This window comes from Ailuropoda melanoleuca, chromosome 8 (genome assembly GCF_002007445.2).
Source record: "Ailuropoda melanoleuca isolate Jingjing chromosome 8, ASM200744v2, whole genome shotgun sequence".
Lineage (NCBI taxonomy): Eukaryota > Metazoa > Chordata > Mammalia > Carnivora > Ursidae > Ailuropoda > Ailuropoda melanoleuca.
In genome coordinates, this window is record NC_048225.1 from 96109457 (window position 1) to 96125398 (window position 15942).

At 49.9% G+C, this 15942-nt stretch overlaps 1 protein-coding gene across 1 annotated transcript in view; it reads left to right on the plus strand.

Annotated features, from left to right (window-relative positions):
* The window catches only part of PLXNA2 (plexin A2), a 223695-nt gene that overhangs the window by 147425 nt on the left and 60328 nt on the right, over nucleotides 1-15942 (plus strand). The window contains exons 5-9 of the mRNA XM_011233642.3: nucleotides 3523-3623; nucleotides 6925-7048; nucleotides 8674-8827; nucleotides 10006-10102; nucleotides 13068-13182. Coding sequence (XP_011231944.2) covers nucleotides 3523-3623; nucleotides 6925-7048; nucleotides 8674-8827; nucleotides 10006-10102; nucleotides 13068-13182 — 591 coding nt within the window. The remainder of the gene's footprint in view (nucleotides 1-3522; nucleotides 3624-6924; nucleotides 7049-8673; nucleotides 8828-10005; nucleotides 10103-13067; nucleotides 13183-15942) is intronic.

Consider the following 15942-nt stretch of genomic DNA (forward strand, 5'->3'; position numbering starts at 1 on the left):
TGTGGGGCTCGATCCCATAACGCTGGGATCATNCCCTGAGCCGAAGGCAGACGCTTAACCGCTGTGCCACCCAGGCGCCCCAGCAGCTAGATTTTTAAAAGTTAGAGGAATGAAGTAACATTAATAATGGATTTTATGTAACCCAGTATCTGAAAAATTTCATTTTTAACATGCGTCAATAAAAAAGCGTGAATGTGAGGGGCGTCTGGGTGGCACAGCAGTTAAGCGTCTGCCTTCGGCTCAGGGCGTGATCCCGGCGTTATGGGATCGAGCCCCACATCAGGCTCCTCTGCTATGAGCCTGCTTCTTCCTCTCCCACTCCCCCTGCTTGTGTTCCCTCTCTCGCTGGCTGTCTCTATCTCTGTCAAATAAATAAATCTTTAAAAAAAAAAAAAGCGTGAATGTGATATGTTACCTTTTTTTCCATACAGAATCTTCAAAATCCAGGGCATCTTGTGTCCTTAGAGTGCATCTCAATTTGAACCCGCCACATTTCAGGTGCTTATAATGTAGTGGCTATCGCGTTGGACACTGCAGACATAAAAGTATTTTCTCTTTGCTCTGAATCCCCTCAGCTCTATTGCAGTGCGTTAGAGCACACATCACTCTCTTGTTTTTTCACTGCTGGTCTGTTTGGAACTTGAAGTTGATGGCTGGGTTTTAATGTGCAGTTGCTTTTATGCCCCTGAAGTGCCTAGCACTGGCCCCTCTCTGTATATAGGATGTGATCAATGAATATAGGTTGATGAATGACTATAGAAACACATGAATATAGGAAAGACAGAGAACCCACAGAAACATCTGACATGGAGGGTCTCCTCCCAGTCCTAGTGACATTTCTTGCTTCTAGTTTGTGCCTGGCTAGTCGATCTTGGAGGAGAGAATCATTCAAGTTTTAGAACCACCCCCCACCCGAGAAGTTTCCTGTTTCACTTTGCTCTTCAACTCAGTGTATTAAAAAAAAAAAAGAAATTCCCACCAGGAGGGCCCAGGAAACAGGAAAAATAGTTGTGCTATTGGTTTCATGTTTGGAGAAGAACAGGGTTCTCACTATCTCCGTGGCACTTGGCGTGAAAGTGGGCTTTGTTGCCGGAGACACTGCTCCCATTCAGGGCCGCCTTTCCCAGCTGCTGAGAACCGGGCTGTGTTTTGACAGACGGGCCGAATGCAATGCAGACAGTTGTTTTAATTTCCAGCCAGATGCAGACATCACTCACACGGAGCCCGAAACCCAAGAAAGGAAGGCTGGGCCCTGGGCTGCAGTGACGCTCAGGCCTCAGAGGGTGGGTTGGAGGGGGTTGGTGGAAGCCCCCCAGGGCCGTGGGGTCACAGAGGTCCTGGAGGGCTGAGAGTTCCAGGCTCAGGAGAGGCATGCTTTCAGAAAGGTGCTCCCTGGAGGAATCACAGGCCATGAGTCAGGGGTCAAGGGTTGCTTCTTAAGGCAATGTGATGATGCCGGTGGCTGGTAGCAATGGCTGGATGGTCTTATTTATTTATTTATTTATTTATTTATTTATTTATTTAAAAGATTTATTTATTTCTTTGAGAGAGAGAGCAAGGACAAGTGGGAGAAGGGGCAGAGGGAGAGGGAGGGAGAGTCCTGACCACTCTTCCAGGAAGAGCCTCTGGTTGAACAATACTGTTCATGGAGCAGAGACCTGAGCTGGGCACTGCACGCTGTGGGGTGACCTTTCTCCACTCTGACCCCCTGTCTGTCTATGCAGCCCAGGAGCAAATGAGCCCCTTGAGCTGTTCTATCAGCCGGTCAGGGCAAGCTGAGCACGGAGTTGACTCACACCCTCAGGTCTATTGCAGACCGGCCTCCACTCACAGTGCCAATTTTTTAAACTGAATTGCAAGATTTTACTATTATCCTTCCTGCATTTCACGTTTTTATTATTAAAAGGAGGTTAGGACTGTTTAAAGCTGAGCCTGTCCGCCCACTTATGGAAAGCCTTGGGATACGAATATTAGGTGTGAGGGTGCCATAAGAATGAGGAGCACCCCACAAGGAAAGGGAGCCTCCTGGAGCTGGTGCGCGAGGCCTTTCACCCTCGGCCCCAGAATACGTGCTCTGACATCTCTCCCCACCCCAGCCAGGCTCCACCCTTGAGTTCTGCTGACCTTGTCCATGGTGACTTTTGCTCGTGATCATAGGTCAGCGCGCGGTGCCCTTCTAGGTCTCTGCACCAGCCCACTCCTCCGCACACTATCCCAACCCTCAGGCTCTCCAGTGGCTGCTTCCCCCCACGGCTTGTCCTGGGCGCCCCTCCTCTAAGTTCACGCCAGCCTGTGCGAGGAGCTCCAGCTCTGCAGCTACCGACTCCCCCCAGACTCCGAGCTCCGAGCTCTGCGGGGCAGGATCTGTGTCCTGATGGCTGGTATTTCCCTCTCACATAGCACAGGGAGCCTCCCTCTAGTGACATCTGATAAACATTTGCTAGATAAGCGTGTTAAACTTCTCCCAAGCCTCTCAGGAGGATGCTGAGAAAGTGTCTCTGGCAGATCCTTTGTCCCTCTGCCCGAGGCGGAGCACCTTGCGGCTGGACCCTGGGCTGTGTGTTTGCACTTGTGTTCACACACCCAGTGGGTGGGGGACCTCTCTGCCCTGACAAAGGAGAACCCACCCCCTCCTGGCACGTGGTTTTGCAGCCTTGTGCCCCAACCAGCGGCAGTACCTAGCATCACAAATAGGAGACTTCAATCTTCTGACCCCCTTACCTGGCCCGAATGTCACCCACGCTGGGCAGGTGGTGGTGTTGGGTCCAAACAGGCCCATCTCGAGGCCCTGCAGGGCCCCACAGGGCAACTGGCAGGAGTTCCACGCTGGGGCTGCACCCTTGGGCTGGGGGACAGGGATTTGATCTGTAAATTCCCACTTTCCCCAGCCAGAGAATCAGACAGGCAGCTCATCTCTGTGGATGTTCCCATTTAGCCAGACTTTTCAAAGGATGGAAGATTTACTAGAAAAATTGAATGCAGACATCAGAGAATGGGATAATTGGATCCAGGTGGTATGTTCGGTGGATGTGAAGGGCCTGTGCCATACGATGAATACTATTTGATAGGAAAAGTTTTTCCTTCTCTCCCTTTTTAAATGTTTTCTTTGTGGGCAGGATGTCTCAGCCCAAGCCCAGCTGAAAACCCTTCGGAGACAAGCTGGTGGCACTCAGTAGGCTTTCAACAGAGTTAACCATTTCAGCACTTACCAGGAGCATGGCCAGATCTCGAAAGAACTTGAGTGGCGGGCAGAAAGAGACAGGAAGATTTGCTTCTGCCCCTGAGGAAGCCAAGAAGCAGCCTTGGGCCTCCCCCCACCCCCGCAAGAAACACATTCCCCTTAGCTGTACCCCCCCCCTTGCATCAGGCAAACAGATGAGAGGGGCCATTGATTCCCCGCCCAGTGTCATCTCTTTAGGGGCAGTGACAGTGCAACTGTGGGTAGGTGTAGGTAAGTCTGAACGCAGGTCAGCCAGTCATCACTCCCTGATCTAACTGTGTTCTCTTTCATCTCTCTGCCAGATCACCAGGGTCCCTGTGGAATCCTGTGAGCAGTATACGACCTGTGGGGAATGTCTGAGCTCGGGGGACCCTCACTGTGGCTGGTGTGCCCTGCACAACATGTGAGTTGGGGATCGTTCCCAAAAAAGGGCCTGGAATGCAGATGACCAGGTGCTTTCCTGGGACTGTTGATGAGGATGTGACAGTGGTTTCCAGGTCTAGAGGAATTTCCAGCAATTCTAATCCAGGTTGGAGAGCAGGAAGAGAGGCCACGGGCTGGCAGGGGTCCTCCTTTCCCAGTGTCCTGCCTTTGCCTTTCATTCTGCCCTCCCGGCTGCTCCGAAGTCTGCACCTTGTCAATGCTGGGAAGGGTGGTGGTACCAGAAGAACTCACCAGGGAAGCAACAGAATTCTCTAGGTTTCCCCAGACCCTCCTCAGTGCATCTTGCCACCTGCATGCAGATGGCAGTGCCCTGGGACAGGGGGATCTGCTGTGTGACCCTAGAGGGTCCACTGACAACTCTGGGCCTCCACTTGCTTAGAGCTGAATTGGGATAATGCCTACCTCGCAGGTAAACGTGAGGATTAAATGAAATAATAAATGCTTTAGAAATAAGGACTCGCAGGATAGGCTATACAAATTAAAATAATTATTATGAACTCTGAACCTTTGGGAGGACCCTTCTGGTCTCATTAATTCAGGATTTCAAGAAGTCTGCCTCTCACTCTAACTAGCCTCACCCCCCTATTCAGATGCATCCTGGCCCTTGAATACCAGCTCAATAGAAATGCAAAATCACACTTAAACTTCCTAATTCTAAGGGCCCCAGAGGGAGAGAAGAGGGTGAAAACCCCAAAGGCAGGAGCTGGCTAGGAATTCTTTTCCCCAATGGAGTTGGAAGCCCCGTGGCTCCGTGCCAGCCAGCAAAGCATCTCCATGAAATGTGCCGGGTTTGGGGTGGAGGCGGAGGCGGAGGGCCAGAGTTCAGGGTCCTGCACAATAGCTCTTGGCTTCCAGCCTCTGCAGCAGGTGTTGCAAGGGCTATGGAGGGAGGGAGGGATGCCGGGGGCCTCGCAGATGCAAAATCTGGACTGGATTTGAGCCTACAAACACTGGGTTCCCTGCTTGTGTTTGGAGGTAAGAGACACTACTCAAGAAGTTTTGCAGAAAGTGTTCTTGCCAGAACCCAGGCAGTGGGTCGCCATTTAGGTCAGGCAAGCGGTACAGATGCGGATGCCCCAGGAACAGCAGATGTGGCTACCACTGTGTTTCCCCTCAGTGAGGCTGACCAGCCAGCCACCTGTGTCTCTCATCAAGAGGATTTCTTCCTCCAGGGAACCTGATGGCTGTCCCCACTCCGTGACCTAGCCTCCCTGCCCTCTCCTTGTGCCATGGGCATCCCTGTGGCAGAGAATCCTTCCCATCTCTGGGGCACACCTCTCCTGCCAGCCACTCCACCTGCCAAGAGCACCTGGGAACAAGCTTTTTCTTATTTCTACCCAGAGCTTTCTCCTCTTAGGTCCTTCTTGTGGTCACCAACCCTCCTGCAATGCCCTCGCACCTGCCACCAATGGCCTGCATCGGTAACGGGAAGGAGCTGATGGGCTCACTTCCAGTTCCCAGGCCCACAGGCTGGACTGTAATGGAGGCAGAGGCCAGAGGGAGATTGCTGAAGAAGCTCTGGGTCTGGGGGGGATTTGAAACCTTCCTGTCTCTTCTGTATGCCTCGCTCTTGCAAGTGTGTTATTGTCTCCAAGGCTATTTATCTCTGTTAGGGCTGTTGCCATAAATAGTATGATAAAAAAGAGCCATTTCAGTGAGTCAGTGAGATAAAGGCTCCAGTCAAGAGCTCACTTTAGAGCTATCTTAAGGATTCACTTAAACCTCAATAATTCTTTTCTTTGACAGCATTCATATTTAGATCCATTATGTGCCTGGAAAGGAAGAGGGGAGGGGCCCAGGGGGAGCTCGGTTGGGAATCACTGCCCGATTGTGGTATCTTGTGGTTGGTGGGGGCTATTCGGTCCGGAGGAGCATGGGCCCCAGAGTGTGTTCCCATGTGACCTAGGTGGCAAGCAGATGTTCCTGCATGCCGGCGTCCCCATGCCCACCTGTCACCCTGGGTGGAGATGAAGCTGTTGGCAGAGATGGCCACACGGCTTTCTGATGGAGGCAGCCCTGGCTACCCCTCCTGGTCTGCCTCTCTGTCTCCAGGCATTATTTCACACCGCAGATATTTATTTAAAATATACCATGTGACAGGTAGAATATCTCAATGAATAAAACATGGTCCCTGCCTTCAAAGAGCCATTAGTCCAGCCACAAGATAAGTGCACGCTATCCCACACAGCTAAGACCTGTCCCACGTTTGACATCTTTTTGGAGTGGAATGGTAACATTGATAGTCATTTTCATTAATATTATTATTATAAAGGCTAAGAAGTCATTTACTTTTTTTTAAGAGTTATTTATTTATTTTAATGAGTGTAAGAGCAAGCGAGCAGGGGGAGGGGCAGAGGGAGAGAGAGAGAGAGAGAATCTCAAGTAGACTCCCTGCTGAGCACAGAGCCCCACCCAGGACTCGATCCCAGGACCCTGAGATCATGACCTGAGTGGAAATCAAGAGTCCAAGGCTCAACTGACTGAGTCACTCAGGAGCCCCTGAAAAGCCATTGTCGAAGTACTAACTTATTTAATCCTTACACCAGCCCTATGACGTAGGGTATTTTCACTATGCTCTCCATTTTATGGTTGAGGAAACTGAGGCATGGAGAGATTAAGTCACTTGCCCAAAAGGACACAGCTAGGATGCAGTAGATCTGGGGGGAGGAGGGGAGCACCCAGGCAACCTGGTTCCACAGCTCATATGCTTAGCCTCTTACGTGCTCCTCCTCATTCCCCAGACTTCCTGCCCTTGCTCGTCAAACATTCTGTAAAGATGCTATCTATCAGGAGTTACTCTTTTTCTTCCTTAAGATTTTATTTATTTATTTATTTATTTATTTATTTATTTATTTATTTAATTATTTGAGAGAGACAGAGATGGCGAGAGAGAGCTGGAGCGGGGAGGAGAGGGAGAAGCAGGCTCCGCACTGAGCAGGGAGCCCAAAGGGGACTTGATCCCAGGACCCTGAGATCATGACCTGGGCCAAAGACACTTAACTGACAGAGCCACCGAGGCGCCCCCAGAAGCTTTTCGTTATGTCTAAACTGTCCCCACTTCCTCTTAGTCTGTGTTTACCTGTGATCGGGACCATCTGGGAGTCATTGAAGCCCTCTGGGGTAACTGAAAAGCATAATGAGAAGACAAGGCAAGAGCCTCAGAGCAGCAAACCCCTCTTAAAACTGCCCCCCAGGGGACAGTGGAGCCAAACAGATGGGTCTCAGAGGTCTGACCTCTTGTGAATCTGTGTCGATGGCAGGTGCTCCCGCAGGGACAAGTGCCAACGGGCCTGGGAACCTAATCGATTTGCGGCCAGCATCAGCCAGTGCATGAGCCTCGAGGTGCATCCCAGCAGCATCTCTGTGTCTGAACACAGCCGGCGGGTAAGAAATGCACCCCGGGTGCTGGTGGGGGAGCACGGAGCACACACGTGGTGCACGCATGTTTCTTCAATACTTGCACGTGTATCTGTCACTGGATCACACTTTAAATGCTCTGAGGAAACCGTGTTTATAGAAAACCTATGGTAGCTCCTATTATAAATGGCACAGTCATTCTCTGCATTCCCTGCAAACTCATTATCCATTGATCTGTTTTGTAAATCTAGATTCTGCATTTAGTAGCAAACATCTACAACAGTGCAATCCGATACTAAATAACACATTGTTTGTTGTATGCGCTGTTTACCTTCCTCCACTTTATGCGGTTTTTCACAGAGACCTTAGAGTTGCCTCTGTGTGTGGGTGTGTGCGTGTGAGAGAGAGAGAGAGAGAGGAGAGACAGACAGAGACAAAGAGACTGAGGCTTAAGTCACGGTCAGTATGTACTTAAAGAGAATATTAAAAAGAATAAAACACCCCTTAACCACCTGTCGAGGTACAACCCCAAATATTTCATGTCCTTAGGCCCTGCAGGATTATTTCATTCTGAAGCTTTTATGAGCATTTACGGATGTTAATTAGTTAATGAACCTTCCAAAATTTCTGTTCATTCATCCCCACCAGGAGGTTTTGGCTCCCATGGAGCAGAGGGAACAAATAGGGGAGTTTCTACCTAAGTCTCTTGGCCCCATGGAAACGAAACTGGGGCAGAGATTCAGCAGCAAACAAATGTTTGGAGAGGCTAAGTGAGGCTCATTGTGAGTGAGAAACCACTGCAAATACATACAGCCAGGTGTTGATAGGAAGACAATGGGAGACCTGCCTACACTGTGGCTCCCAACTTAGAGGCTGGGGGGGGTAGGTATTGTCACCATGAACCCTTATGGTCACCCCACTGTTGCTAGAGGAAGCCAGTCACATTTTTTACCTATTGTGTCAAATATCACTTAGATGTTCTATTGTGGTCATTGTGAACAAACTCATTTCTGGCCGTCTGTGGTAGTTTTACCATTCAAAGGAGGGTATGCAAACTTGAAAAAGCTGGAAAGTGCTGGCCTAGATCATTGGAACCCATAGGCAGCAGCAGACATCATCCGAGCCTTTGGGGCCTGGATTTGGGGGACAGAGAGGCCGAAACTCTAGTAGGACATTCACCATCCTGAGAAGCAGCCCCTGAATCATAGCCAGGGTGAGGAGCCAGTGGTCTCCCACCAACCTGGGAAACCTCCAGATTGGCAAACCCGTGGCAAGGCTTATTTGCAAAGGGCTCAGCTCACGACTTACTTTCCAGAGTCATGGTTTCATGTCAGAATGACGAGGGTCTGAGATGGGTTTTGGTCCCTTTCCCTCTAGGGTCCCTCACCCAGTCCTTTCTGATGCTGGCCAAGACTGAAAAATTAACAGTGATATATTATTAGCAAAGACACGGACTCTACACTACTCTCATTGTTCTGTGTCGAAGCCAGAGGATCACTAAACCAATCTCCTTCCTTAGAGATGGCTCAGGGGACATTAGTCCGCAAGCAGGCCACAGCAGGGCCAGGCCTGGAGCCCCGGTCTCCGGAGCCCTTAGGACTCTTCCTACGGCATCATCTCTTTGCTCCTGAGCCTCTTTGCTCCTCCCGCAGCTCAGCCTGGTTGTAAGTGATGCTCCCGACCTGTCTGTGGGCATCTCCTGTGCGTTCGGGAACCTGACGGAGGTGGAGGGACAGGTGTCTGGGAGCCAGGTCATCTGCATCTCACCAGGGCCCAAGGATGTCCCTGTCATCCCTCTGGATCAAGGTAAGAAGTGCAGGCCATAAGAGTCACATGCCAGGGGCTGGCCTACCAGAATGGTCAAGAGTAGAGTGCATAGGGGAAGGGGCCACGATTGGAGGGCACAGGGGAAGGGGTGGTGAGTAGAGGGCACAGGGGATGGGGTGGTGAGTAGAGGGCACAGGGGATGGGGTGGTGAGTAGAGGGTGCAGGGGATGAGGTGCTGAGTAGAGGGTGCAGGGGATGGGGTGGTGAGTAGAGGGCACAGGAGATGGGGTGGTGACTAGAGGGCACAGGAGATGGGGTGGTGAGCAGAGGGCACAGGGGAAGGGGTGGTGAGTAGAGGGCACAGGGGATGGGGTGGTGAGTAGAGGGCACAGGGGAAGGTGTGGTGAGTAGAGGGCGCAGGGGATGAGGTGCTGAGTAGAGGGTGCAGTGGATGGGGTGGTGAGTAGAGGGCACAGGGGATGGGGTGGTGAGTAGAGGGCACAGGAGATGGGGTGGTGACTAGAGGGCACAGGAGATGGGGTGGTGAGTAAAGGGCACAGGGGAAGGGGTGGTGAGTAGAGGGCGCAGGGGATGAGGTACTGAGTAGAGGGTTCAGGGGATGGGGTGGTGAGTAGAGGGCGCAGGGGAAGGGGTGGGAGTACCAGCACAAAAGTTGCCTGACCAAGCCTTGATATCACAGACGTTGACATGGGCTTATATAACTTGTTTGAGTTTGAAAGCTAATTGTCATGCCCCAAAGCGAAATTCAGGAAGAGGGAAATCCCTTGCTCCCATTTGGGTTAATTCTGCACAGTGTGCAGGAGGGAGTTTTTCCAGATTTCCCTTCCCTTCTAGGAATGGCAGTGGCTCCAGCCAGTGATTTTTAGTGGGCTTCTCTCCATGGAACTGGGGGATTGAGGGGTTCTGGCCTAATATTTCTGGAAGTCTTTCAGTAACTGAGCATGCCTGACCAAAGCAAGAGTTTCTGTGGGATGTGATTCCTTCCATTTCCCCTAAGAAGCGGGGGGGGTGGGGGGGGCCTGGGTCTCAGTGACAGGTGTCTCAACAGGACCAAAGGGACCCTCTTGGGAGGAGGTGACTCAGGCAGTTTTCATCTACCATCAGTGCCCCAAGAGAGCCCTGGAATGGCTTCATGGATGACCCTCAGATTCTCCGCTGGGCCTCCAGGTTGTCACCCTCTCCTTTTTTCCCCCCAGACTGGTTTGGGCTAGAGCTGCAGCTGAGATCCAAGGAGACAGGGAAGATATTTGTCAGCACCGAGTTCAAGTTCTACAACTGCAGTGCCCACCAACTGTAAGCTATCACCGGGCGGGAGTCTTGCCCCGGGGCTGGATACAGCTGTGGGGGTTCTCTAAGCTCCAACCGTGGTGGTTTCACCTCTCAGTCTCCCTACAGGGCCTGGCACACTCTCTGGGACAGAGTAAGCTCCCCATGAATGTTCCGTTTCAGTTCTGTTTGGTTTATTCGGTTATATTCAGCAGAATGGCATTCACTGTCCACAGCCTCTGATCTCATCCAGACTCCCTTGTCTGGCCCCCAACAACCCTACCCCCAATTCTCAAACTAAGCCAGTAAAAAGAAAGTTTAACGTGAAGACAAAGGTCGTGGTCCAAGGGCCATAAGACCAGTTGGTGGTGGCTTTGAACGTAAGATTGACAATGATTGGAGTTTAGACACGTCCTCCATGACCAAGCAGAGAGGGACTCAGAGGTAAAAGGCAGCTATGCAAACAGCTACCCCCCAGAGCAGGACATGATATAAGGGCCCAGGCTGGGAGGGGGAGAGCAGACTTCAACTCCTCCGTGATCCAGACTCAGCCTCTGGCTTTCTAAAGAGGAGGGGGAAACCAGATCAAACCGGCAGCCTCTAGAGCGGCTTGAGAAGAGCCCAGCTGACCTCACCAGCCATCCCCGGCAGTGGGACACTTACCAGTAATGCCCACAAGTTACAAGCTTCTATACCGGGGCAGGAAGAGATACCCATATTTAGTTTCTATCTTCTCTGGAAGAGAAACTGACATTCCATCCATACAAACTGGGAACTCTATACCACCTGGTTTAGAAAGAGGGAAATGGGTTCTATAAAAGGGCCACATAAAGCCCGCTGGACTAGTGACCACGGACATTCCACAAGGAGAGAGATCAAGCACAACTCCACACCAGAGGGAACAATCATTGGGGATAGTCTATGGGCCCATCCTTCCCATTTCCCAGGACAGGAATAATCTGAGGTCTATATAACTCCAAGGCATCACGTCTGTAGGGTCCAGACTGTGGACAAGATGCGCTCAGCAATCCATGTGGAGAGAGGGTGTGTTTGCGGCTCTACCTGAAAGGAATCTTTAGCCTGTAAAAGAGACAAATGAACCAGTCCTCCTGAGTCTCCCCTTCTCTGATCTTGGTTTTTCTGACGGCAATCAGCTGCTAGAACTCAAGGATCTCCACAGTAGTTAAGGAAGGAGACACATTGAGCCCCACTGGGACAAGTCAATAGATGTGCTGAGAAAGACAGGACCAGTGGCAGAAATGGCCTGCGTGTCCCAGTCCCAGCTAACCCTGTTGGGGAAAATGCAAACATCTTGGAAAAAGAAAATCCCAACCTCCTTCTTAAACTCCAACACAGTGGTGATGGGATTCGTTGTTTGTGAGAGCATCCTCATTTCCATGGCAGTTCGGGGTGATGTCACCACTTTGCATCGCTATGGCAACAGACAAGCAGTCACAGGCAGCAAGTTTTAGCCAAAAAAAGGGGGGGGCAGGTCTTCTTGACAGCAAAGATTCCATTTTATTGCCAAACACTATCTTACCCTCCTCTAGTCCTGGCATTTATAGCAAAAAGTCCCAGAATCAAGTTCAATCCCCTGCTTTTAATATGGTAAACTGAGGCCCACAGGGAATAAATGCTGCAGTGAAGGTCACAAAATTAGCCAGTGGAAAAGCCAGGCTTAGAACCCCGTCTCATCATTCTTGGTCCATTTTCATTATTTACCTGCTGAATCGTAAGATCTTAGCAAGAACCAGTCAGTCTGGCCTAAGCTCTGAAACACAGTCACTCTGGGCATATCCGGAAGGTGATAAGACTGATCAGCAAGGGAAAATGAGGTGTAGATGAGCTAATGCACCCAAAACGCGGTGGCAAATTAGCCTGTCACGCCCTGGATGGAGACCCATCCACCTGAATGTAAAGACAGCGCCCACCAGATGGCGCCATATCGCAGACCCAGCTGTATCCCTTCCAGGTTGGTCTAGCTGTCAGAGGCTAGACTAGGGGAGCTGGCAAGGAGCAGGCAGACCAACCCCACCTACAAAACCCAACTCCATTGTAATGGTCTGGTCACACACAGCCCCCAGGTGAAACGAGAGGGAAAGAAGCGCTTACCCTGGCAAGAAATGCATGAGCCACACACATATTACTGTCTATGCCTGGCTACTTGGAGAGGGAGACGAAATTGCCATTTAATACTATTAACTCTCCCAAAGCCCAGAAACACAGGTGACTGATCTAGTCGTTGACACTCAAATGTGACTTAAGAGCTTGAAATAACAGGTAATTTAAACGCTTGAAAATAACACTCACATTTAACATTGTACCTTTCAAAGCCATTTCCTACACATTATCTTGTTTGATGCTAAACAGCTCTGTGGAGCAGACAGGAAAGTTTTATTACAGACAATTGAAGAACTTCCAATGCACAAAGTGAAGTGACTTACTCAAGATGACCCCAGTGCGGTGGCAAGCCTGGAATCCTATCTGCCCAATTTCTATCCCCATGCTTTTCTGTCTCATAAGTGTCTTCCAAGCTATTCTCTGATAAGTGGTGGGTTGCTGGTAAATATTTAACTACCAGCAATCAAGGGGGAAAAACCTGATATGTAGCATTTGCCAATTTGTATGGTGTAAATACTCTGTCCACGGCTGATTTCAAGCTATAAACATGATGCCGACCACTTGCAGAATTCCTGAAAATGTAAATAATCAGCTCTCCTGAGCTGCCCCAGGAAAGCCCTAGCACATCACTGCTCTGTAAGCTACATTAGTTTCACTTTGGGCTCTTTTTTTTTTTTTTTAATTGTCTGCTTCTATGAACATCTTCAAGGAGAATCGACAGTTCTCAGTGCTGGGAGATGCCCTGCGAATCAGCCCTCCTGAGAGAGAGACTAGGATAACCAACTTCCATCATGACACATGGGCTACCTGTCACCCTTATCCTCCCTGTCTGCTCCCTTCTTTTTGCCTCTTACTATCTCCATCCTTGCAGGTGCCTGTCTTGTGTCAACAGCGCCTTCCGCTGCCATTGGTGCAAATACCGGAACCTCTGCACTCATGACCCTACCACCTGCTCCTTCCAGGAGGGCCGGATCAATATTTCAGAGGTAAGCAGGGCTCACCCTGGCATGGTGATGTTTCCCAGTGAATCTGAGTGGCCCTCCCTTTTCAGATGGCCAGTCCAGCGTCTTGGCCATCTCCTTGCCCTGACCCATCTTGGTTTTCTTCCCGGAGACTCTATGTGTTAGAAAGCCCCATTATTATAAAACTCAAAAAAAAAAAAAAAGGCAGAAAGTACACCAGAGGCAGAAATGTGCTGTATTTTCTAGACTCTTCAGACTCTCTACATTCAAAGGCTTGAGGGAACTGAGGGTTGAGACTGAAAGCTGAGAGGACCTATCCAACCAACCAGACTCCATTGTCGACAAGAGGCCAGTGAATGGCATTGATTCTTTGAGTCTAAGCCCTTTGCTTGGCTGCAGACATAGTCTGATTCAATAGAACATTCACTCTCAACCATTCTTTCATGCCAACCTCTCTTCCAACTCCAAGTTTCAATGATTCTTTGACTGATGTATGACTGGGTGGGTGGCCTTCTAGAAAAGGAAATTCATCTGGTGAAAAGAACCAGGCCTTGCTAAAAGTCCCAGTTTATTATACAGTCAGTGTTCCATTCCCAAGGCCTGACCCACCTTTGTTATCAACACCATGAAATATCATATTGCTGGTCTTTCCAAGGAACATCGCATCCCATGATTATCCGCTGATGTTGACTTCCGTACGCATTCACAACATGCCTTAAGAAAATGATGCCGGCTTGGACAATTTCCCTTTCTCGTGTTTAATGTTTTTCACACCCTAGCACGGCCAGTTGGTTGGGTAGAGACCTATGTATTCATATAAGTTGCACACGTGTCTATACACACATTCCCCTCTTCTTCCACCTTCTAGAAGATCCGCAAATGTAAAAAGTGACAGCATAGCATGTGCATATTCTGCTCTACTCTTTCGATACATCTGTTGCCATCGCACTAGTCTAGAAGCTTCTTGTAGACAAGGGCTACATCTTATCTTTAAATCCTCTCTGTCTTCTTCAGTGAATGTTTGCAGAATGCATGCGTGAAAGAATGATGGAATGGCTGCTCTACCCAAGTGCCATTGATGGGAAGGGTTCCTTGGATATACTTGTCCATGATTTCAAGAAATAGAGTCTTATGGGGAAAAACAAAAAAGAAATAGAGTCTTCTGTGTCTCCTAATTTTGTTAGAAGTGCTCGTTGCTTCCATGAATAAACATAAGAAAGTAGACCTTGATATACATATTTCAAATCATCATGATACATATTTTAAATATCTTACAATTTCATTTGTCAATTATACCTCAAAAAGCTTAAAAAATAATAAGAATATAGTAAGCCTTGAACTGTTTCTCAAACACACACCCATGGCCTTGAATTTTTCTGAGTTTCTGAAATAATATGTGTTATATTCAGCCCCAAAAAGGGACTGTGCCCATCTTGAAAGAGAGAAACATAGATGGTACCCACAGGTGGTATTTAAAACAGGCCATCTGCAGGTGCCCCAGGGTGATGGAACCTGTTATCTAGCGCCCTGAAAACCTTTCAGAAAAATATTTCCCTCCAGCCAGTTGGTGTGCTTTGACATAGCTAGCCTGAAAGATCTACCCTGGTCTTAGTGGACACTGGAAATTAATCCCAGCCCTGGGATCCTGCAAGAGTATGGAACTGCTTTCAGGCCAGTCTTCTTACTCAGAGGAAAGGATCCAAGGGCTGTGGGTATGGAGTGGAGGGTGGTTAACCCAGCTAGCAAGTTGATGGAAGAAAGGGAGGTGAGGCAGACCAGGAACAGCAGAAGCCACAGATGGGGCTGCTCAGAGGCAAAGGCGTGGCCGTGAGAAGACGGTGATAAAGGGTCTCAGACACCGATCTTCACGTGGGCCACTTCTAAACTTCTAAGCTCCTCAGTAAAATAAAGCGAGGCAGACCACAAAACACAAAGAGAGAGAGAGAGAGAGAGAGAAGTGCAGACCCAGAGGAGAAAGAGCAGCTGCTTCGTCTTCTCCCAGGGGCTCCCCCTCGGGCAGAGAGAAACCCAAAGCCAAGCCTGAAAGGGGCTTGCAGCTGGGAGCGAGGGCAGGAGGAGCGGCGCACAGAGCAAGACAAATAAACTGTACGGGGCTGTGGAGGCCAGAAGGCTAATTGGAAACATGCCGGCCTCCCTCGTGCCCTTTAGAAGTCACTGGAACACGGTTCCCTCTCAGCCACAGGGGAGAGACTGAAGTGTTCCAGGGAGCTGGCCTGAGAGAAGCTGTTGCCACCCGGCCACTCGGGATTGAATGGATACCGAAGGAGCCCTGGGGGGGACCCCAAAGGCTTCTTACCTCCTATTAGTTTCACTTTCTTTCCTGAATGTCTGTGGCTTGGGATGGAGAGTACCCTTTGTCCCCGAGCTTGTCCCCGCCTCTCCTGACTGCCATTCTCTTACTGCTGATAAGCGCAGGCCCCTGACGCGGGCCCGGGGTTGGCTCTCTGGAGGCCGGGGTGGAAGCCCGGTCTACGTCCGGCTCCTAACTTCGCTCAGGAAAGAAAATAGGTTCAGGTTCCAGCAAGCTTGTGAGAGCCACTTCCTCAGCTGCCTCGAATACTGCCAGAGCTCTTGGCCACAGCCATTCACACATCCCTTCCCAGCAAATAGCTCCCAGCCGTGCTCTTTTCTGTCCAAAGCTCTGCTTCTGGGGAGCCCCAATCCTGAAAATGTGGGCAACAGCAAAAGTGCACACGTCCAGCTTGGGTGAGATTTCCCTAACTGTATTTGGAGTCTGATCTGATGTCTTTAGGTTTTTATGGG